This window comes from Sebastes fasciatus, chromosome 22 (assembly GCF_043250625.1).
Source record: "Sebastes fasciatus isolate fSebFas1 chromosome 22, fSebFas1.pri, whole genome shotgun sequence".
Lineage (NCBI taxonomy): Eukaryota > Metazoa > Chordata > Actinopteri > Perciformes > Sebastidae > Sebastes > Sebastes fasciatus.
The window spans coordinates 11,871,914-11,897,377 of NC_133816.1; the positions used below are offsets into that span (position 1 = coordinate 11,871,914).

At 41.5% G+C, this 25,464-nt stretch overlaps 1 protein-coding gene across 4 annotated transcripts in view; it reads left to right on the forward strand.

The window, feature by feature from the left end:
* Positions 1-25,464, forward strand: part of svep1 (sushi, von Willebrand factor type A, EGF and pentraxin domain containing 1) — a 108,228-nt gene that overhangs the window by 8,466 nt on the left and 74,298 nt on the right. For all 4 annotated transcript variants that reach the window (XM_074623916.1, XM_074623919.1, XM_074623915.1 and 1 more), the window contains one exon: positions 24,483-24,738. In XM_074623916.1, the coding sequence (XP_074480017.1) occupies positions 24,483-24,738 (256 nt within the window). The remainder of the gene's footprint in view (positions 1-24,482; positions 24,739-25,464) is intronic.

Below are 25,464 nucleotides of genomic sequence, written 5' to 3' on the forward strand. Positions count from 1 at the left end.
CTTCACATGATCGAGGAAGTGATGTTAAAAAAAAAACAACCCAGGCCTGTCTGTGATTTATCGCCTGATCTCTGCGTTATTTTATCGTCCGTCTGACTGGAAAGGGAAAAAAGGGAGCGTTTGTCGTCTCTTTCCATTAGCCGCATAAAGGATGGGTCTGCTAACACTAATCTACAAAGCGCATATCCGCCTGTCATCGTGCACCGACTGAACTGTAGGGCGACTGTCTCAGTGTGCTAGTATGTCGAATTGGGAATTTTGCGGCGTGTGTGTGAGTGCATGTAGTTAGTGATTTTTGTGCTTTTGCCCGTACGCATGCCTCCATGTGTTTGTCCATCTGAGGCTTTAAGAGAAAGTCTATGTGATGTGTGTAAACGTGTGCATCTGTGTTAGGAAGAAAGAGAGAACGTAAGGGAGAGGGGATAATTGATAATTGCAGTATAATAATAATAATGCCATATTTTATTCCCTTGGCTGGTCTTGGCTGTTCTAAGTGCTGTAGAAAGCTGGGATCCATTAAGAGAGACATTTTTCCACCAGCCGTGCATGTAAAGACAGGGCTCTCCTCCAGCGCTCTTCATCTCTGTCTCACTCTGTCTCTGCTGTCTGTCTGTCTGCTGTCTCTCTTTTCACCTAATACATCATACAGTAGGTTTATAGCATCAATGTATGTAGCTTCCAAAGTCTATTCTGATTTAGGAGTTTCTGTTTTTTCCCCTTAGCAAATATTAGATTTAGCATTAAACTAATACATACAGTAAATGTGTAAACAGATACTTGAGAATATACTGAACGAGTAAGTGTTTATATCTGTATAGTGAGTAAAATGAGGTAATATAGGCTGTTAAGTCATTCTCCAACTCTCTACATTTGTTGTACAATGTGTCGTCCGACCACATCTAAACGTAAAAGTGTTAATAGCCCCTCTAATTGGCCACACACTCTAAGGCGTCGTAAGAATTCACAGAAAGTATTGAGAGATGCAATTAATTAAGAAATTTCTGCCAATCTCTCCATGAAGGCATTCATGGTTACACACTCGGGTTTGTGCTTGAAATGTAATAGAACAATGACAAAAACCTGGAAAACAGGTGATCAATTTTCCAGTCAGAGAAAACATAAAATATCCTGGAAAATGACCTCAACCTTCTCCTAGGGCAGTTGCAATAACCACAATATTGGAATACTGTGCTATTGACAAGCCAACCACATGGCAAGCAACCGCCACAACCGCTATGTTCACATTTTTTTTTTTTTTTATTCTTTGCAACGGAAGCGCCACGGCAGCAGCATGATGAGATATTCAGTGCTGAGCGCTGCATGTTTGGTGTTCTGGTCTTCGTGAGTTCAAATGTTCAACTTTGGGTAAAACACTGCGCTCATCAGTGTCACTTTTGACCCAGCCGTCCAATCACAATGGAGGAGGGGTGGGACAAATACCGCAACTGTCACATCCTACATGTAGGCTACAAGTGAACAACAACAATGGTGGAGAAATTAATACACTAGACCTGCGGGGCCGTCCTCTCTCTCTTCGTGTTTCAGCTTTCCCTTCATCCAGAGAAAGTACCATGTGCTGGCATTTTACTTCTGTGTATTTTAAATCAGTCTTCCGCTGAGAGGAATATATTAGTGTGTGGCGTGATCCCTGTCTGTCATTCCAGTTAGATCATCATTGAAAATATCCTGGAAAAGTCCTGGTAAATGATCTCCAGAAAAGAGTGGGCCATGACGGCTTTTCGCTACGTCGAGCAAAGCCCATCTTGGGCGCAGCATGGTGTGATGTGCGGCGAGCTCAGTTCAAACCGCGTTGTGTCGATATATATATCTATGGTTGCGAGCAGCTCTCTTCCGCAGGGAAACGATATTTGGTGTAGCTCTATTGTAGTCCGAGTGGAAACAGTAGGGCTTATACAAGCTGTACAGTACCAGAAACGGGTTGAGATAACGGAAAAGAAAAAAGGTGTGAAAATCTGGAGAAAAACAAGAGAAATATGACCCTGGGAGGAAACCGGGAGAGGGCAATGAAAAACGTGAGTCTCTTGGGAAAATCGGGAGGGTTGGCAAGTACGAATCCCCTAGATTTCAATTGTAAAGGGAGTTTCAGACACTGTTAGACGATCTGTCAAGCAATTTGTTTGGAGTATACTGAGGGCAAATAAGGTGCGGATACAAATTCAGCATTCAAAACGTATTGAGCCCTTCTCTCTAGTGGTGTAGTGGTCGTTGATGAGGTGGGTGTACCACTAGGTAGATGGGTAGTAGGTTACTGAGAAGGAAGTGGCTATATTCTCCTATATATTCTAATGGCTTTTTGGCTGATAGATAGGTATACCTCCATGTATACCCTACACCACTGCTTCTCTCTCTCTTTACGTTACTGATATAAACAGCACATCATTCTGTGTCCACGTGTTTAAAATAATGTCGATGAGGTTAAATGTCATGCACTATGAGTTTATTAAGAGTGCAGCAGTTTCACTTCAGGATCTGTCTCTCCTCAACCTCGCGTCTGACATGATAACCTGGTAGCCGATGACATCACTCACTGTATTTTTCCAGCGCTTTCATGACCGCCGCACAAAGGAGCTGATTGATTACTTTCAGTAAATGTTTTCAAACCTCTGAGAAATAACTACTGTACTGTACCTGAGACAGAAGTAGTCAACATCGCCTCCTCCAAACTGAATCATATTCCTTTCCTCTCTACTTACTATAATTGCCCTGAAAAAGTCAATCCATTTTTCCTGCTCTTTTTAGCTCTTGTTTAATTTATTTTCCATGCATTTGCCTTGTACATGACCAAATAGCTTCAAGGGAATATGGCTCAAAGCCTTTCATTTTATTCTATTCTGGTAATCTTGTTGATCCAGGAATTATGACTTTTTCCATTGTTGCGTTTATCATAGCTTGCTTTGGATACGAGTGTCAGCCATAAAAAACACAGGGAGAGAAAAGACTGTATCTGTAATAGCCAGTTAGAAATCCCCGTCGTCACTTGTTTTTTTCTGTCTCATCGTTTGTCTTCTTCTTGATGATGAAGATTCGCCTCTGGGTTGCCATGTGTTGCCAGATAAAAAAAACCCTCTTGCTCTCTGCAGGCAGGCCCGGCTTTGGCAAAGATACACAAGCATTAAACTGGTCTTGGCGGCTTCACTGTGTCAGTCGGCCTTCGCAGTTGCATAAGACACAGACAGATGGGCAGCGTGTGAAGAGGAGTGGGAGAAAGATGGAAGAATGAGAGGAAAAAAGTAGAAGAAAGAGGGGAAAATGCCTCTGGGTCAAAGAATTGATTGGAAGAATGTGGCTCTTTCTGGTGGTTATTCACAGTAATGGTTTTACCTGACTGTTAGGCTCTGCCTGAACTTCAAAACAGATTTTAGAGCAGTTTACAGGCGTTAGCCACTTTATAAAAGAAGCTTTCTGCTCAGCCAGCCAGTGTGTTTCTTAGACTGAAATCTAAGTTGGAATAGCAGGTGGGTTATTTTCCTCTGATTCCTCCAATGACCCCTAATGTGCCCAACTCACTCATTATTCACACACAAATTCACACACACACACACACACATTGAGTTTATGGACCAGCTGCATGTCTTTACATGGTTGTCATCATATAATTCAGAGAGGTCATGTTATAGACTGTAAACTGGAGTGCGTGCATGAGAATGAATGTATTTTGCATTTATAGACATTGTGCTTGTGTCCTCAACACGGAGCTCTAGAGTTGTAAATCCAAGTTAAATCTCAGTTGGATCAAACAGTTGGAAGCCGGCCCGATCTGACGGAGCTGTTTAGTTTTCCTTTTGAATTCAAAAAGTGTCCGACTTCCAAACCTTGTAAACAAGTACTTTAATTTAAATAGTCACTGTAGATGTGAAATAAAGTCTACTGTGACTGCAAGTTTTAGTTATCACCTCGTATTATTCAGAAACACATTTTGCTGGATAGTTGAGGAGAAATTTGGCAGCTTTTCAAGTATCCGCCATGTTTTTCCAGTTAGAAAACTTGAAACAAAGCCCACATTTGTCCAGTAAAATGCACAAACAGTCCAAGTTGATGTGTCAGAGAAGGAGAACACTTGTCAATTACACTTCATGCAGCTCTACTTGAGATGATGCCTTTCTCTTTTGAGCTTTGCCAGACCACAATAAGCGAAACAAATATCGAGAGCTGGGTTTGTGAGGCCCCCGTCTCATTCCAGTGGGTCAACGCCGTTTCTTCCATTTCTCCCATTTTCATGCCATTCCATCACTCTTTCCTCCAAAGCCGCAGACCTCCCCAGCAGAGTGTCAGGCAGGGGAACGTCAGCTTTGATGCATTACAGCCAAAATATGCGGTATTGTTTTTCAAAACATTGTCTATTAGATTAAATGAGGCTTTTGTAAGTTGCTTATATTTGGCCCGTGGAGACATACTGTAGAGATCCTATACAGTCTTGGCCTGTCTAGTGCACACACATTTACACTTAATGTTAATGTTTGAGGGCCTGAGTTTCTGAATAACTGATAATTAGATGTAGAGTGTAGTAAATTAAGGTGGGAAATGAACACCATCCATCAACTGAATGCTGGAAAGTTTTGTCTACGACGGGTGATTTTCAGGGGACTTTTCATTTCTAGAAAATATATTTGCTCACTGGAGCATTTTTTATTTTTTTGGCTGAGTCACAGGGGAAATTTGAACAAGCCAGTGAATTCTTAGAGCAAATTCAAGCTAAACTGTCAGTATAAGAGAGTGGGAAGTGACACTGTAGAAAGCTACTTTTTCACCCCTTCAAACCGCCCTAAAATAATAGCAAGTTTACAACTTTTGTGCTAAAGAAAAAGGGAAGACGACTACATTATAGTGAAGGAGCCGATGCAAACAAGTGCCCACAAATGAAAGCAAGGTGCATCTCTTTGATCCGGTACCCGAGGCTGGTCTAAGCCATGATAAGATGATAAGAAAAGTCTCTGTTTCCTGTCCGTGCAACTGCCACTTCCCGCCATCTCACTCTTAATCATTTCCTCCCCCTCAGTCCGTCTGCTTCTTCGAACTCTGCCTCCTCCTCCTCCTTGGTGTCAGAGGGTCTCTGGCGGGGTCGGATGAGACAGAAGGATGGAGCAGACTCACCAACTAGTCAGAGAAGCCCTGATAAGACAGAGGCCAGACAGGAGCGTCCACAGACACCAGACCACACATTTAACATTTCTGAATCTGCAGTGGTATCTGGGTCACTACCATTACTGTTTATAGCACCTCATATATCTGAGGAATGATTAATCAGGACAGTAAAAGGAGGCTTTAAAATGATGCACACTGCTTTTTGTCTCGAAACAAGATAAGTGGTGGGAGTAGCAGTACTAGTAATTATTCCAGTTCTGCTTCTAAAGCTGAAACTTGTAACTTTAAGCAGGTGCAAACTACAGCACAGATGATGTCACTTTAGTGTTGTAGTTTGCATAAACATGGTGTTTTATTTATTGAAGTTACACAGCAGTGGCATTCACAAACCTCCATTTCTCAATAGCAGGGTATGTTGAGCTTCTCCAACTAGGGTTAATGTGGCGTAGAAATGGATATAAATAGCAAGTTTAACCTTTAAACTTGTCATAAGTTTAATATGGTGTGTACATACACGGTATATAAGAAGTGGACATAGTCACCGTGACGTCACCCATTCGTTTGTGGACTGCCGTTTTGAAACCATAAGTTTGACATTTTGCCCATCGTCATCTTGGTTATTTGCAACCAGAAGTGACACGAGAGGGTGGAGCTAAGTACATGTGTGTATGAACCTATTACGAGTGATTTTTTTTCCTTCTCCAAATGTTTAATTTTAATAATATTAGAAGCCTGAAGGGATAAAACAATTTATCGCGACTCATCGCGACTCATTTGAGGAATCCTGACCCCCATGTTGGAAACCACTGAGCTCGATCAAACACAGCTAAAATTGAGGTTTGCAGTTGTTTCTTCTCTTCCACTTTCTGGCTCACACAACCAACATTTGGTTCTTGTATTTCTTAAATGTTTAGTTTTATAATGACTGAATGTATAAAGGATCAGACCATTACATAGGGTATTGGTTTTGGAAAGGAGGTGAGTCAGTTTCTCAAAAATGTAGATGATGATATATTTCAAATGTAATTTTGTTGTAAGTAGATATCTTAATATAACTTAATAACATGACATGCTTTACTCTTATATCCTGAAATCATATTGTAATATGAGTGACCTTTTTTTTTTTCTCAAAATGATCTAATTTTGAGATAGTGCATCACTCCTTACACACACTTTACTGAGTTACCTGGCTGGCGCGTGTGCTCAGGGTGTAGTTGGAAAGTTATTCAGACACTGTCATGGTGATCGAGACCATAGACTCAACATGACTGTGTGTGCTTTAGTGTGTGTGTATGTGTGTGTGTGTGTGTGTCTGTTTTGGGAGGTAGAAATGCTTTAGTCTCGGGGTTCTGGGCCTCTTCATACTGAATCATCCTGACAGAAATATTCTCCATTCTCTTCTTTCATAAACTTTGTCCATCAACCTCAAATATGCTTCACTGAGGCACATTTTCACAAAATGCTTTGACAGAGCTGTTTTGTCATTATTAATACTTCTGTTTGGAGGAGCGGGCTTTGAAGTGTATTTTTTATTTTTTTTGCTCAGATTGGCTACTCGCGCTAAACATTTTAATTAAATGTGCACATTTGCTGCTTTTGTTTGTCTTTTATGATTGTAAATTCTATAGTTTCAAACAAGCTCTAAAAAACCCTGATCACCACCTGCCCAGTACCAAACCACGGACACACAGTTGCTGTCTATCTGGTGAACATACTGTAGAGGAGCATTTAGCAGCTAAAGACCCTGATATATCCCTCAGGAGTTGGTAGAGAACAAAAACAGAACTACAAGAGAGTGAATGTTGGACTTACATTTGCCAATTCACCAGAAACAAAACTCCAAATGAATGATATTGTTGCTCTTTAACTGTGTAAATGATTCAATCAATTATTGCTGGTTTAAAGACAAATGTGTGCATAACTAACTATCCATGACTTCAACCCCTTCAGGGTTAAGCTGCGCTCTATCTTACTGTGTCTAATTGTAGAGACAATACTTAACGGTGGCCCGTGCACTCCTGTTCCTTCTCTCGTCACACTCTGCTCACCCCTGCCCTCCTCTCTGAAATGGATACCGAATATTTTCCAGAAACAGGGGCCTACTTTCCGACCTCTGTACGTCTAGAAGCACCCCGAGGCCTCTTCATTCATTATCTCACACTAACGCTACGTAACATTGCGCAAGCTGGCCTGATGTAACTGACCTCAGATGAAAAGCAGTAGGAGACAGTAATCAAACTTGACCATGTTATAATTTCAATGAATGTGCAAAGCATGAATACTTCCTGAATATACATGTTTTTCATCAGGTTATTTAAAGGGATAGTTCAGGTGTTTTGAAGTGGGGTTGTATGAGGTACTTATCCATAGTCAGTGTATTACCTATAGAAGATGACGGTCGACACGCCCCCAGTTTGGAGAATCAGACAGTAGTTACTGCACGGAAGCAAAGCAATGTACTGCTGTGGACGGCAGGAAAACTTATTTTAGACACCTAAAAAAAGGTCCACCTAAAAAAAATCAGTTTAAGTGTACACTATATTAAGAATATTTTTGTCGGTTTACCTTGCTGGGAGACAGCTATACAGTCTATATATTCAGGGAACTGAAGCTGTTATCGTCCGTAGTACCGTTGTTCATCAGCCGTTGTTTGTGTTATTGTGTTACTTAAGTTCGGATTCACCAAAGTCACACAATAGCACAAACAATCTAACCGATCGAGGCAACGTTAGACCAGCAACCTCCGTGTTCTGCAAGGTAAAATTACAGTTTTACAGAGTCTGGTGGCTTTGGCTAGAGCATAGATGGATACAACGTCTTCAGTTCCCTGTTGAGGACGGGCAGTCTCACGGCAAGGTAAAGTGGTGAAAATATTCTAAATATAGTGTACACTTAAGCTGATGTCGATTTTTTTTAGGTGGACATTTCTTTTAGGTGGCTAAAATACGTTTTGCTGCCAGCTCCGTCCACAGCAGTACATCGCATTGCTTCCGTGCGGTAACTCCTGTTTGCTTCTCCAAACTGGGGTTGTGCCGACTGTCATCTATGGATAAGTACCTCATACAACCCCGCTTCAAAACACCCGAACTATCCTTTCAAATTTGTTTTGATAAGACTATCTGGAATATTTGTATTTATGAGGACATGGTCAAAAGATGTGCTTCAACTGATACCTCTGTTCTCCAGCAGCTGTCACCATGTATTGATAGCTTAGGACCCTTTGAATTCCCTGACTGTCTGTCACATATCTGTGGAGAAGTGTTGACAGACAGCCAGGTAGGGCAGAGATATGCACTCTGAGAGGTCAGCTGAGTTCAGCGGGTGCATCTGCAGCTCACTATACTGCAGAAAAACCCACAAGAGGATGAGCGTGGCCAAATATGTGCAACCTGTCAGAAAACTTGATGCTTACAAAGCTCTCTTTGAAGTAGTCCCAGACGCTAGGAATGCTGCAGTCTTATCTTTCCAGTTAGACGCATCCTAACCTAATCTATTATGGAAGTAATCAAAACATTCTTGAAAATGCAGTTTATCTTGTCTTATTATCTGTCAGTTTATGAGCTATTTTGTCAACCAAGAGCTTCAGCCAAGCAATGTGCAATCTGTAGAATAGCACCACAGTTTGTTTCAATCTTTTTGCTCTAATAGATTTTCCAAACGCTGGATACCTCATTTGGAGCAAAACCCTTCAGTTTGACAGGGCGAGACTTTTTCGCAGCCCAATCCAAGGTCACTACTTTCCTCCGACAACTCTCCAAGCATCCTGGTCCCATCTGTATTCACTGCAGCAGCCATAGACTTGGCAGTGTAAGACCAGGCTATATCCTTCAACTTTATCCTTCCCATCCTTCTTTAGATCTTATTTTAGGAGATCAGCAGTCTTACCCCTTCAGGAACCACAATGAGTCCAACACAAATTTAGGAAAACCCAAGTTCAGGTTACACATCCATCTCATTGCCAAGAAAAGTCCTGATGTCGATCTGTTTAACATTCCGAAAACAAGCTGGTCCGATTAGGTTTCACACAATACCAAATCATTTTTACCAATTTAATCTTCCAGCTGGCAGCCGTCGGTGGATTTGAATGGATTTTAAATGGATGGAGAGGATCTGGATCTGTTGGAAGGGGTGCATGTGTGCATTATGTGTGTCGTCTGTGTGTTTCTAGAAAATCTGGACAGCTTGAAAAGTGTTGCTGTCTGTCTACAGTCAAATCAGTTTTTGTTCAGTTATTCTAGACTTTCCTGAAAGGTTGTAAATTACAGCAGTTATTGCTGATAAAGTATTTGGCTTCTGCATTAGCTGCTGAGTTTGTCGTTGTTGTCTTTTCGACTGCAGTTTGAATCACACTCTCTGCTTTTCACTGTCTCAGTTTTCCTCAGCACCAGGTGATCTGTCCGTCTGTCTCACTTCTTTCTGTTTGCAGTTTGTCTCCACTTCTCCCTCACGCCTAATTTTCCTGCCTCGGGGGAATGCTCCAACGTTTTTCAGTAAACGTCAGTGTATACAGTCAGTATGGGCTGGTTTGGGTGTTTAGTTGTGGAGTGTGTCCCACTTGGCCTTGGGCTAAAGCTGTTGCGGTCAAATAACTGGGCTTTGCTCCGGCCAAAACCAGCGACTCCAGTTAGAGAAAGAATTAGAGAATAAAAATGAGGTGATTGAGGACAGTGGAAACAACAGGGAGGGTGTGTGTGTGTGTGTGTGTGTGTGTGTGTGTAATGCAAGCTCAAGCAAGTTTATGCGAATTTATTCGTGGACTGATCCCACTTTGTTTCTCTTGATAGATTCAGTCAGGGCTTTGTCCAAGCACGTATCCAATACCATTTTCGTTTCTGTATTCCCCACAAATGATTAGATCAATCTTGTGTAAGCAGTGCCTTAATATTACTCTAGGACGTTTTGGAGGCCCTATCCTCCCTTCACAATATGCCACGGCAACTTTAATTCAGTACCCCCCCGTCAATAGACAGTGACAAATATTAAATGGAGTGCCCTCTTAATCAGTAAACAGAATATGAAACTCATCATTTTAAGTAGGGATGTTAACAATTAACTGTTTAGCAGTTAACCAACATTAAGAATTTTGACCAGTTAATGCTATCGGTTTAAAAAAATATAAAAAATTACAATTAAAAGCTGAGCAAACCTCAGAGGAGCGGCTTGTCACTTAAAGGAGAATAGCTGGTTCACCTTAACAGCCCATCTTAAGAGAGTCTGAGCCGTTGTTGTTACCAACGCCAGGGCTAACCCCTTCACTAATCAGCAGGTGGCTGACAAGCAAGACACAGGAGCTTGGCTTGGGTATTGAGGAGTTGTAGCATTTATTCAACGACAAATAAACTGTACACACACTGAGCTGCTATGGTCACAGCTACAACGTTACTGATAACTATACTCACTGTCACACACATGGTCTGTCGGACACTCGCTAACATTACGCCGGGCTAACAGAGAACGCCAGGCAGACACACAGCTGACAACCTTGCAGCTAAACTAATTGATGCGGTGGAAACTTGCTGGGAAAGTGGCTGCATGTGTCCACGACGATACACGCAGCATCGTGGCTGCTAACTCTGGCGGACGGGTGAACTGGGGACTCAGTTGTCTGTTGTGCGCATACACTGCAGCTGGTGATAAATGATGGATTTAACCTGTTTGTGCATCCGCTTATCGCTGCAGCTGGGCGGCTTGTTAGGCACTAAAACCACAGCACCGTTGCATTCAACGCACAAATCTTGTCGGTTAACGGTTAATAATCGGTTAACGGTTAGAAAAGAAAATCTAAATTAGCATCCCTAATTTTAAGACAATAACACTAAGAAACAGTATTTAATATGGTTTGGTCACAAGTGGCTATTTTATTACCAACCGAGTATATCAGATTGATTTATCAGTAGTTTACAGGTGTGTGTGCACATGCATGCAAAGAATAAAACACTCTTGATTTTTGTGTATGTACTGTATATCTAAACCAGAGAAACAACTGTTTATTTGTATGCTTGGAGATGGAAAACACACCCACCAACCCGTCGCTGGGACAATCACTCAGCCAAATGCTCAGTGGAAATGACTGTGGCTCTGCGGTTGTGGATATCACTCTAGGGCATCTTTTAGTGTCTTGACTGTATGTGAGAAAATGGGATTTATGCTTCTAATGAATGTGTGAAAATGAGAGAGGAGGAAATGGGAATAGCCAATGTTTCACATGTTTCGCATAAATGATTCTTCTTTCGTTTTTCTCCTAGAGGTATTTCTCATTCTTGTTCTCCAATGTTCCCCTGGTACATGCATCAGGAGTCCGAGGAGAAAATACCACGCACCACTTCGTCTTTCAACCCAGGCCCTAAAGAAATTAGTCTCTTGCTACTTGCAGCACTTAAGTCACAATTATCCTCTGCACCTTTTTTCACTCATTTTCGAGAAATGAGAAATTGGAATGAGCTTAGCAAAGGAGACTGGAGAGGGCAATCTTTACACTTCCCGGCTCTGTAAAACACAGATGTCAGTAAATCCCCTTGACGGACACAAATGTAATTTCAGACCTTTCCGCATCGGCCCTACGCATCCGTCACTGTGTAATTTTTTGCGCGTTACCCTTGCAGTTAATTGTTCCCCTGAGATGAGGTTTTTACTTTAATGACTGCAGAGAGGAGGACTGCAAGTCCTGTCATAAAAATCAAATCCACGAAGTGGGGAGTCTCCAGGAGCTGCTGCTAACTCATAAGGGCGGATTTCACCACTTCAGTCCCCGTTGGGCAAACATGAATCACACACAGACACTCACTCTCTCATACATACACCCATCCATGCACAGACAACGCAATCCTACTCTGTAGATAAAGTTGAATTCTATTAGCTTTTAAAATGTAATGGTTGACTTTTTTTTATCCCGTCAACGTCACTTTCACACTTTGCATAGCATGTTTAAATGATGGAAATGCATCTAATTAGCAGTTTATGCAACATTACAGGAAAATTGCTTAAATTTAGCTTCACTGTTGGATGCAAAAAACAAAGTATCTACAGCTTTACACTCTTTGGTCACACACCTACACACACATGCTTGTGAACACACACTTTCCTACACACCATGCTCCCTCTCTTAGCCTCGCACTCTGTTCTTTCCGCTGAGCGTGCATTCACACATAAACACGCACACACCTATACACAGATTCCCGCTTACTTAAAATACTTTCAGCGATTGATAGGTGCTGCTGACACCAGGCTTATGCAGCGATGTGTGTGTGTGAAAGCGATAAATGAAAGGCGTGGGGGGTGGGGTGTTGAGATGGAGAGGTACAGAGGGAAATGTGCGATTCAGAAAGGTGTGGCGAGGAGGCTTTGAAGAATAATACTCTGTCGGCAGGGTCAAAGGTCAGAGAGGCGTCAGCAATGACCGGCATTGCTTGTCAGCAGCTCTCGTGGGCTGCATTTAAATGCTTTATTAACGATGAATATCATTAGAAAACCGTGGTTTCCTGATCTAACTGGAAAAACTGTTTCCACAAGGCCACCATGCTGTGGAAACCATGGTTCTTTTAAAAGTAGGTTGTCTGGCACATATTTTTGAAGTGAAACTTTTTCTGTGTATTTAATAGAGCCTGACTGATACTGGATTTTTGAGGGCGATTGCGATATTGATATTTGAGAGTTGACATGTTCTTACATAGGAGATGGAGATACCCAGGTGTTATGGTAGATGTCACATTTTTCTGAGCACTTTAAGGAGGTCTTGTCCATGTTAACCAAGTTGATTTTTTAGCAGTAGTCGACAAAAACAGTCTCACCACGAAGTCAATTTAGTAGCAGTTCTAGAGCTTTTGAACGGGTCGCACTATCATCCCCAGTTGATGGAATTTGCTCAGTTCTTATGGAGATTTTGATGGTCAAATTTTTTTTATGAGCACTTTATAGTCTTTGCATAGTTGACAAACAATAATTCAAAAGAAATATCATGTGATACTATTGAAAGCTGCAGAAAAATTACTAAATGAACCTTTTGGTGAAATAGTTTTTTCAACTGATGTTTCCAAGATCAAGATTGAACTTTCAATCTTTACATTAACATTTTGATGAGGATCCTTTAAATTGGTTTTAAATAATTGAGACAATACATATACTTAGCAGGACATTTTATAGTTGAAAAACTAGAAAAGTGCACACAGTAGAGTGCAGATCTCCGCCCGGTGTATCTCCCTCTCCCCTCCCAAACAAGAGAGAGTTGACTCTCACACAATCGTCCCTCCCAGCTCCCTTACATTCAAGATAGAGGCAAAGAAAACAACAACAGGGATTTATTCATCTCGTATCGTGCCTAACTTTCTTATGGAATTAATCTGCAGATGCTCCGGTTCAAAATGAGACAAAACGTTTCTATGGAGGTCCAGTAGTATGCGAGATTTGTTTAGGACAGACAGACATACAGATACGCGCATTATCCCCCTAAAGGTTTACACCTGGCGGAGATAATAAACTTGTCAATGCTCTCTGGTGGACAAACTATGTATTGATAATACAATCTTTAGCTTTTCTGTGCTGCAATAATCATCAGCTAAAATGGGTTTATAACATCTGCCATGCCGATGTATCAGTTGGCCTCTAATATTGAACAACGAACATGCAATTTCAATTAAGGAAAGTGCTCTTGAACTTTTCCTCTTGTTGTTACAAATCAGTCACATACCTCTGAATTTCTGCTCCGTGCTCACAAAACAGGATTAAGTCCACAGCTTGGTGATTAGAGACATAAATCACACAAAATCTTTAAGCATAAGGATTTACTTTGGCATCTTGAGATTAGGATTTACCAAAAGCGTCATACATTGGCACCTGAAGAGACCAAAACTATTTCAAAGAGCCAGTAGTGGCAAACTAAATAACATGTTTTTATGGGCTAAGGCGTGTAGGTCTATTAGTAAACCACTTGCTATGTTGAGGTTAGAGTTTGAGAGTGCCAGATTCCATTGGGTTGTTTTCTTTGGTGAGTGAGTGTGTACGTGTTTGTCTGACTGTCTGTACGTCTCTGTTTGTTTGAATGACTATAAGTAGCTAATTGGTGCATGTATGTGAACCCACAAATATGCCTACTTCCTGTTGTCTTTGTTTATGGGCTTTTTAAGTCATTATTTCACATTCTCCAGGTCTGATTGTGCAACATTTTAGTTTCCAGCCTCAGTAAGAAACACTGTTCCAGGTAGATACCCAAATATAGAAACAAAATATGCCCTCGCCTCAACTTTAATTAGTTCATGTTTGAAATGCTGTGTGTTGGCAAGAAACCAGTCCCCCAGGAGCTGATACGGATCACCCAACACAAAGGCATACAAATATAATCTGTTTCAAGTCAGGGTATCCAAACACTAAATGCAGGTGTTTCCCAGCAACAGCATATTTGTATTGGTATTTTAGTTTTCATGGATGTGTAACATCATCGTATGTTCCACATTGCCCGTGATTTATCGTGAGGTTTAAAGCTTTTGTAGAAATCCATGGCAACTTGGGCCAAGTCTATACGATCCCAAAATGTGTCCTCATCAAATCACCTCCCAGCTTGTACTCCCTCTTGATGTTGTGCGGTCTGATATAACTTATCAACGAGCCCTACCAACAAGGGCCAAGTCGATAAATTTAAACCTCCCCATTAATATGTAGTACAAACACTGACGTCTGTCCAATTCCCCGCTCTATTAGAGGAAATCTCCACCTACAGCTGGTGCCAAGACAAATAAACCCCTCAGGAGAAGAAAGAAGGGGAGGACAGAAAGAGAGGAATCTGAGGAAGAAATGCAGCTACAGCAACAACAGTCAACATAACAAAGGAAAATGCTGCGTCTGTCTCCATAGTGTGGTCTCAGCTAAGTCTGGACAAGATGGGATACATTTTCATGGATGCTTTAAGCCAGCGACAGTCCCCAAATCATTCCCTACGTATAAGCACTTTCAACACGCCAGTCTGGAGTCAAGAAAAGCATCTCGTTTCACCACACTGTTGCCTTTGTTTATGTCAAAATCAAAGCTCGGCCTTAGAGATGCTGCTGCGGCTGCTCTGTGCTCGGGTAGTGAGGTAATGATCTCATGAATGTCACAAATATTACATAACTCGTGTGGGATTTCTTCCACTCTTAAAACGTAATTCATGTTGAAAACGGATTTTGATGTCACATGTAGATCATTTCCAACACCGCCACGATACAATTTAGTGGCAACAAAATTTCCAGCTGTCTAAAATATCAACGCTAAGTATCAGATTTGGGGATCAATCTGTCAGAAGAGAGGCAGAGAGGCAAATTCAAAGAAGAAAACTTGCACTATGATATCACTCTCACCACCTAATTGCTGCTGCTCAAAAGCATCCCAGATAACTGAAGAAGAAATACATACACCAGAAAAATGAATCACATCACTAAATTACAGAAAAAACGGCCCATTTCCACCAGATCCCGGAGGGCATCTCAGCACTTTCTATTCATTTCCTATAGAAAGCAGGGGAAGCAGTCGCCCAGTGCATGATGGGAGTGTTTCAGAGAGTTGCATAAAGTTGAGATTTTTCAACTGAGCCCGATTTTTCAACTGAGTTCAACTGAACTTGGACCAAGCTGTCAAACTAGGTGATCTAGTTCTAAAATGAAACAAGATTCAGCAGTAGCATAGTCTATTTCTCGCATTAAATGTTTTTAGAAATAGATTTTGGCGAATTGTTCATGAGCAGGCCGCCATGTTGTTTCCTGTTTGAAACGGCGAGCAGAGGACCAGGAACCAATCATTCCACGAGAGGGTACATCTACGCTTGAAACGACCAGATGACAGCGTGTCCCCTAGCGTCCACGCCGGATCTGGTGGAAATGTAGCGTAATTCCTGGAAATTGCAGATTGATGATGCATAAGAATTAAATAACATCTGGGGCGACCTCTAGCTCACCCGGTAGAGCGTCCTTGGCAGTCCTCATTCCCTCTCTCCCCCCTTTTGCCATTCTCCAGCTGCTCTAATAAAGGCAATAAAAGCCCTAAAAATAATCTTTAAAAAAATGAATTAAATAACATCTGAGGGTGGATATTTTCTTAAAAAACATGGACAAAAAGCTGCAGCTGAAGTTCAAGTTTATTGTCCAAATACGTATATGTACAGTTGTACATTCAAATGCAATGAAATGCATATGCCCCGGCTCTCTTATCCTTTAAAAACTATATATAATAAGAATAAGATAAGATAAGAATCTGCTGTGTTAGGCAACTGCAGTAGTATAGTTTATTGAACCTAATACATGTGTAACATATTAAGTACGCTGGTTTTCATCTGATTAAAACCATGAAGGCAGCACGAAAGCATATCATGATGAAATTAGCCAGTAACCATGCCATGCACTCAGTGATATGTGACATATTGTGCAAACCATGCAACTGTACATTCAAAATGTCAAAACAAAACAGATGAGGTCAGATATGCAATATATGACCTCCATAAAACAAGACAAGCAGATATACTATGCTGATACTGTATATGCTGAGTGAAGCAAAACATACCATTTAAATATTGAAAATGTCAAACACATGCTGTGAACATAGAAAACGAAATATAATGAATATAAATAACCCAAGATACATGACATGAAGCAGATTGCCAAGTCAGTCTGACCCCGCCGTCGTCCAGCTGGCACTCGGACCGTAACTGCTCTTGTTATTCTTCCTCCCACTCAATCAAACCAGCTTTCCTCGTCCAATTACCCAGAATGCCGTGTCCGATTGGAACACGGTCAGTGCCTTAAATGTTTCTCTCACCGCTTCGTTCCGCCAGCACAACACAGAGACCAGTGGGGGGGATAATTGAATGAGTTTCTCATTTGCCAGCCAAGATAGCCTTTCCCCTTGGCATCACATTGTGGAATTAGCTTCTCTCTCTTCCCATCGTTCCTGGTTGAGTTGTTGAGTTTGATGAATGGTGTTGTGACAGAAACCGTCAAGCTAACACACACAGCCGTCCAGCCTACCGCGCCTGGCAATTAACTGACTGTTCGCACTCTCTTCTCCAACAACTCTGGATGCCATTGCACTTCTCAGTCAAACTGGGCTCAGCTTGGGCCTGCTTAGAAATCCACATTACACAGGCAGACTTTAGTGAGGACTTTTAAATCATTAGGTAGTGGTAAGTGAGTCAGTGGTTGCCAAATTGGGAGCATTTTCCTGTAATGGGTCTCCTGTTCTAGGAAAAGTTTTCCATCCCTAAAATTTTGCCAGACAGGTTAACAATTATCCAAAAAACATCTTCTGTGGTTTTGAGAACCTCCACTTTAAGCACAATGATTGATGAATGATCCTCTCTTAAAATATTGTGCTGTTTTTTGTGTCTACTCCTCCTTAAGTACAGATACAAAACGTCTCTGGGATGGGACACCATGTGGGGTTGATTGATGTGCAGATGGCATTGCGGGAAGACTTATACATTGATGTTTTATATACAGTATTATAGTACATGCTCACACATCCTACACTAGAGTTTTTATTCATCATAACTTGGAAGCAACACTTGCAAGTATCTGTTGCAGTGTCAGTTCCACTCTATTTCCAGCTCAGCTCTGCAATGTTGATAATGGACAGGAGTAAAATAAAATAAAATAGAAGTTGCTTATGATTTCAACATGACATTTTATTGATGCAGTATGTCCAAAATAATGACAATGACTGTAGGTCTGCAATTTACATACGAGGAGATCTAAGGCTTGGATTCAGTGTAGTCCAGGAAGGGATGCCACATATTCTCAAATTTGTCTGCAGAGCCACGAAGTATAAACCTGAGTTTCTCTAGTTTTAAAGTGCTGTATGACATCTCTCAACCATAAAATCTAACTGAGAGGTTGTGGGTTTTTCCAGTTTAGGAGAACTGGCCTGCGCGCTAACAATACAAAGGTCACAATCTTATATTTAGCTCCTCTAAGAGGACTATCCTCTCCTGGGACACTGAATATTGCAATCAAAGGATCAGGTTCGATCACCTGCCTAAAAACTTTCTGATAGAGATTTGAAAATAGATTACCAGTAGTTATATAATCTAGGACATAGCCAGAACATGTGTGCCAGAGTAGCAGGGAGCTTAAAACATCTACCATTTTAACACAAGAAACTACAGGTTTGATTTTTCAGCATTACCTCTAAGGGCAGTGCTTTTTGGCAGCCAATGCTAAATTGTGGGTGTTTTAGACTTGTGTAAGCAGGCAATGATACTTTGCCAGAAAAAGCTGAAAACCTGACCTTTATGAGATGGACTGTCTGCTGTTTCTGAAGCAAATTTCAAGTCTGTACAAGTTGATTTAAATACCACACTGTTAAAAACAGTAACTGTCAGGCTGAGAGGTAGGAAATCAATCGAAGAACTTTACTTTAGGAACTGTTAAGTGAACATGATTTGCAGTATATAAGCAAACACATGCAAAGCCACCTGTATGGCCCTCAGCATCCTGGGTGGCCCTTGTGGAAAACCAACTTCCTCCTTACCCTTAGTGTGTCAGTGTCGTGGCTTCCCACTGAGCAAAACAAGAGCAGGGAAAGTTAAAACAAATGAGATCCAACCACAGTTTAAAGTGAAGATATTTTTAAATCAGAAGCCTCAGAAGCATGCAGGAACAAAAACAACGTGTTTGTGAGACAAGATTGTGGCATATCACAGTTTTGAACAGGAAACATGATCGTTGCAAGTGACCTAGTTTATCTCAAATATCCAAAGTATGTGTCCCTGAGATGTTGCTTAATAATGCCAAAGTTGAGTCTAGTGTCTGCGATTGTGTGTACGTGTGTGCATGTTGTTCTTTTGGGGCCCCTGCAGAGTTGTTGTTGTTATTTTTACCACCCAAGCCAAGAGGAGCAGATAGCCTGTCAAAACAAGCGCTCTCACTTCCGAGCGATGGGGAGACAGCTTTCCGAACGGATGCAGTTGGGTTGCGTTTTTTCTTTTTTTTATCCGCTTTGGAATGCCTGCAAATAAAGTTTTTGTTTTTGGAAGGTGGATCTCAAGGAAGTGAAAAGCCATCTAAGAGAATAACGGACAGACTTGTCTTTCAAGCTGTGGTATGTTCTTCAAAAGAAGTAAAGTACAATGACACACAAATCCCATGTGCCATCCCAAAAGCACGATGTTAGATCTTATCAAGTCTCATAAAAGCGACAGGAAAAAGCAGCAATTTTTACACATATGATCACACAGAAGGAACACCCAGCTGTTGTAGCTTTTATCTGATCCCCGATCAGTTCAACCACTGAATGATCTGTGTGGGTGGGAGAGCAGCGATGTGCTTGGGTTCGGTTTGACTGCCTGGTATTAGAGATAAGTCGTGGTCATACTGTTAATGATTGGTATAACAAACATATCTGACTCTTATTTTGTGCAGGACACAGTTACTGCAACACCTGCACAATCAAATACAATCACCCTACAAGAAATCGGGTATTATCAGTGTAAAAGATTTTGTATTCCACTTTTATTGAGTCTGGCTGTCAGTGTTTATTGTTAAGGCCGACGTTTTGTGTTGTTGAATTGCATTGCGTAATACTGTAAGGTGTTCTCATTACTTCATCTTCATATACATGCTGTGCGCCTTATGCCTAGTGAAATTGTCACAGGAGGGGTCGCCTATAACAATAGGAACTTTAGTATATATGTTGCATTTGCAACGCAGAGTTGTTGTTGCACCTAGAGGAATAAATAGTTCATATGTGGCAACGACAACATCAGAAATGAGTCTTGTGTATGGTATCATGTCATTTACCTTGCATTTATTGTGCATGTTTTTGTGACAAAACGTAGTTTGGAGACCTCATCGAGGATTCTTTCCAGGTGAAAGATCTTGTAGTGTGTGACCCCCTGCCGCCGGTCAGTCATGTAGTGTGAAAACCACAAAGACTTAAAGACTACCGATTACAAGACAACAAGTTGTGTAGTGCGAACAGTGCTGCGATCTGACGACTTTGAAAGTCTTATAGTGTGACGTGAACTAGGCATAAGGCAACTGAATAGCTCGTTAATGTCATCGATCTTTGGGTCTCCCGCTCCTACATCTATAGGTCCCACTGCAAAAAGTGCAAGATAAAGTATTGCAAGTGCACAGTACTTAATGTGTGTTTAGATTAACTAAACTTTAAAAAAGTGCACATTTGACTCATATCCTTCTAAATGTAGACTTTGTATGTCTTTCAATCCTTTTTTTTACTGCTTTATTCAATGAGGTACCCGCTGTTGCAAATGGAGAAAGAAATCATTAACCAGCTTTGCTCGGAGCCAGGTGGGTTCGGACTCTGATCAAAGTCACAGGAGGGGTTGATGGGAGGCCAGCAGTGCGGTAGAGATGGAGGGGGGTGGGGGTCCTCATTTAGCATTCAGCATAGCTGCCATGCATATATAAGCCTTTGATTAACAGCTGGGGTACCTTGGCACCATCGTTAGCCCCTCAAGGTGTGGAAATGTTTCCTAGTCTCTTCTGCCAAATGCAACGAGGTGCCTGCTTTTGAAGTTCTAATCATACAAGCATCTGTTTGGAGATGGAGAGTCCAGTTTTTCATCAGTGGACTGATGGTTTTATTTTATTTATTTATTTTGGTGGTTCATCAGTGGATTGGAAGATGAGTATGAGAAGGGTATCAAGCATATGTCTGGGTTTTGATAGCCTGTTCACTTTTATATCTTAGTCCAAGTTGGTAAAATAATCAGATTTGTTGAGCTCTGAATGTTACAGATTTCATATTGGATTCTTTATCATTTCTCGCCTTTGTTATTCCCAAAGAGCAATGTACAAAAATATCTATCTTACAAAAGTTGAGTATTTGTACTTTGAAAGTCAATCTTTGACAGTCAGTTTCACACATAGAGCGCTCATCTCTTCCCCTCCCTCTCTCTCTGTTGCTTCTTGCCAATGTTCGAGGCGTTTTGGATCGGAGATAGATTCGCAGCTCTTACCACTAATCCCTCCAGGCCCGTTGGTCCCTGCTCTATCACCGCTGCTTTGACAGATATCAACAACTCCGATCCAGGCACACTTAAACTGTCCCATTGCTGCCGGCTTATTATCTCTTCTTTGGGCCTTCGCCGGCATTGAAGCGTCTGCCAATTGCGTAATTGAAGAAATGCAAGGGATGTACAGTGTAGAGAGGCCTCAAGCTTACATACAGCTGGTAAAGATGCATGAACAGAATGAGATGATTAGCCTAAATAAGTAGTGTGACACTTCTTTTCATTTCTGTTCACTGCCTTTGACTCCTCCTAATTATTTCGATAATCTCGTGTTTTAACGTCAGATCAGAATAGTGCAAATCAACGTCTTTCATGTTGAGTTCAAGAGTTTTCAGGAGTAATAATAATACTGCTGCTCGTGCAAGTTATTTTTAGCGATGACATAGTTAAGACTATAATCAAAAAGACTCACCTATTGTTTTATGCAGCTTTTTACTTGGTTTAGTAACATTTTAAGAATTTATATGAGATAATAAGTAACTTGCCTTGCCATTATTTTTACAGCATGTTGGCTTCGTCTCAAACATGTCTGTTAACCTTTGAAGCTGTAATTCCACTTTTTATTTAATCTCTTTCTTTATCCCTCTGTTAAATTACAGAATGACTGTTTTATTCTTACGTCGTAATGATCAGAGAAAATACATTTTCATGAGCGAAAACAGGTGTAATTGAGATCATATTTGTAATGATTCTATAATCAATCAGTCAGGAGCTTATTTTCTTCACTTCTTGTTTGCATTTTGTACACAGACACACAAACAGAATGTGTTTAGCGTTCCTGCTGTCACCATTAGCTGCCGTTTGTTAAATGCCATGTTTTCATCATTACTGTATGTGCTGCTTTATGCCTTGAACAATAAGGTGCATGCAGAGAGCTACACTTAAGGGCAGCCCCTTCCCACACGCTGGCTCCTGTGGTTGCCTTTATGTTAATACTCTGACCTAAAGTATGCAGAAGCGAATCGGGAGGGTATTATTAGTGGGTATGCATGCGTATGCTCCGTTTGGTGGCATCTCCGCAGTCGCTAACAGCAGCCACTGACTCATGGCTAAGGCAGAAACCACCATGGCCCAAAGCACTTTGAGCAGACGCCTAATAAAATACCTAAAAACACCCTGAAACATTCACACATACTATATTAACACATAAAGTGGAGACAGCTAGGTATACCAGCATCAATTTGTTCACTGTTATTCTGTTCTGGCATGACAGGACCTTACATTTTAACACATAGGCACAAATATCACTGTGCTGACAGCTGGCAGGAGCCACGGAGGACCAGGGAGGGCCTCCTCTTGTTAATGCGGCAGCCTGATGGGGTGCACTGACAGCTGGGAGCAGCCGTAGCGAACCTCCCCGGGCTCTGGGAACCAGTGCGGCAGGCAGCCTGGAGCTTTGAGGATCAGAGAAACCAGGCTCTATTCTCTCTCCATCCTCCTTTTACTCCCTCGCTTCACGGGCTCTGTAATTACGCCGCTCCTGCCAGAGCCGCTTGAAGTTTAGCCAATTAGACAATAAAGACCAGAGCTTTCTCTCCTGCTCCGTTTCCCTCCCTGGTCACACCCTTGTTGCGTGTCTCCCCTCGCTTCACCTCTCGTATTTTATAGTCTGTCATGTGCGGGCTAGCTATTACGTCCTGTTTGGACTCAGAAGACCGAAAAGTCATCCACCTCCTCCTAACACACATCCTTTGTTTCCCTGTCATTCTCTAATTCTTTATGATATCCTCAGGACCTTTTTAGCTTTCAGTAAGTAAGCGGATATCTGTCCTACTGACTTCATCTTGGCTCCTCTTCAATTTCTTTTATTTTCTCTCTACCAACTTCTTTTTCTCTTCATCCATTGTTCACTGGGTTTTATCCACATACAGGCTGTTGTCATACATCGTTCGTAGCTAAACTTATGAAAAGTAAATGCACTCTAATTTGTATATATCCATGTAATTTAGTACCTAGAAGTATAAAGAGTAACAAACACCACCTAAGGAGGAGGTCGGGGTGGGTCAAAAAACACCTGACTTTCTCCCAGGAGACCGCTGTTTGTACCCCGTGTGAAACCAGAATTCAACGTTGATTTATTTGTCATGTAACTTCCGTACTTAAGTTACGCCACTTCTGGTACGACATAACTTAGCCACAAATCTTTTCCAAAACCTAAGTAGTTTTATCACCTAATCCAAGTCAATCTTTTCCTAAACCTAACTAAGTAGTTTTGTTGCCTAAACCTAACCAAGTTGACTTTTTCCTGAACCTAACTAAGTAGTTTGTTGCCTAAACCTAACCAAGTCAATCTTTTCCTTAACCTAACTAAGTAGTTTTGTTGCCTAAACCTAACCAAGTTGACTTTTTCCTGAACCTAACTAAGTAGTTTGTTGCCTAAACCTAACGAAGTCAATCTTTTCCTAAACTTAACTAATTAGTTTGTTGCCTAAACCTAACCAAGTCAATCTTTTCCTTAACCTAACTAAGTAGTTTTGTTGCCTAAACCTAACCAAGTCGGTCTTTTCCTAAACCTAACTAAGTAGTTTTGTTGCCTAAACCTAACCAAGTCGATCTTTTCATAAACCTAACTAAGTAGTTTTGTTGCTTAAACCTAAACAAGTTGTTTCCTGTGAAGACGGAAGTTTATTTAAAAAAATACTGGAGTGGAAATTGACGCTGGACATTAATAGGAAAACACTCGAAAAATGAGGAATAACTTTTCACAAGATATCATACGAACCGTTGTATGAGGTTACGTTGCCACACAACCTTTTAACCTCATTAGAAACACCCTTACAACGAACCTAGATATTGTCAGCTTGGCCTCCACAGCAAAGCCAGCAGATGGTCCTGTTATTTTTTTCTTTACTCTAGAGAAAATAAAGATATGTTTCTGACTTTAATGTCCTGTCTAATTGTATGTGGTGGATTGTAAACGGTGGCTAAAGTTAGTTTGGGAACTGTAGCCGGTGTCTGGGGCGGACACAGCAGCCCGGTCTGCGCTGCCCAGTGTTCTCTGGTGGTTTCAGACCACTGGCAAGCAGCTGCGTAGTCTGTAGGAGAAATAATTACAATTGTAGAGCTCTCTCCTTCTTCTCTGTCCCTCCTCCTCATCGTTGCCTGTCTTGCTGATGTAGGGTTTTGAGGAACCCTAGAATTGAGGGCTGTTTTTAGTGGTTGTGTGTGACGTTCTTCGTTATTCAGTTTAGTCATGTCACTAAAGCTGGAGCTCTGTTGGTAGCGTGCTGCCAGGCAGAGCAACAGGATGTGTGTTTTTGTATGGTCACCTTTGAACAGTAACAGCATGACTACACTAACTAGGACACAATCTTGCATAAGGGGTATAAATCAGATTTCAATTTTAGATTTTTTATTTATAAATCGTTTTTGTTTTCTTCTCTTACAGCAAATCCTCCGTCACTCCCGTGCTAACGCCACCAAGGTCATTTTCCTGATCACTGATGGCTACTCCAATGGCGGGGACCCTCGGCCGGTGGCGGCAGCTCTGAGGGAACGTAATGTTGAGATCTTCACTTTGGGCATCTGGCAGGGTAACATCAGGGAGCTCCACGACATGGCCTCGCACCCCAAGGACCAGCACTGCTACCTGGTGCACAACTTCGCCGAGTTTGAGGCCCTGGCTCGTCATGCACTGCATGAAGGTATGAAGGACAGATGAGGAGGAATTTCTTCTTTTCTTTTTTTTTTATCTTTCAAAGTCATCTGGAGGTGTTACTTCAATTCAAAGAAACATCTGTCATCTCACTTCACAGCCGTACAGATTTATTAGATCTCACCCATTTTAGCTGCACAAGAGAGAGTTACATCCAACCCTGTGTTTTGGTCAATTGAAGTTGAAACCGCAGCTACTCTTTGTCTCTTTGAAGCCTCAGTGCTTCCATCATCACCATTTGACCTTTAGCAATATTTCTTAAGTGAAGGATTTTACCCTAAAATTCAATGTTTACTTAAAAGGAAGCAGGCAATATTTCAAATGGAATCTGACAACATACATTTCACATGGTTTCTTCTGTTATGTAGTGCCAACAGCCATTAGGCTTCACTTCCATACAGATTGGACTGAGTGAGGCCCTTTTCCCACACTTGTGGGGGACTTCCCACAATTGGGTGAAAAGAGGGATTCAGTCATGGCTTTAAAAATCTCTAAAATATCACCATACATATCACAGTTGAGTGTGTAGAGAGCGATAAATCCTGCACATGCACTTGCAGACTGTATATGTGCACTCTCACACACACAGCGTCAAAAATCCCAGACAGTAGGTGTAGTAGTAGAGATCAGTGAGACGGCGCAAGGATAAGGCCGTGAGAATGAAAGCCAACACACATCGTGCTATCAGCTCGGCCTCCACTCTGTCTGTCTTGAA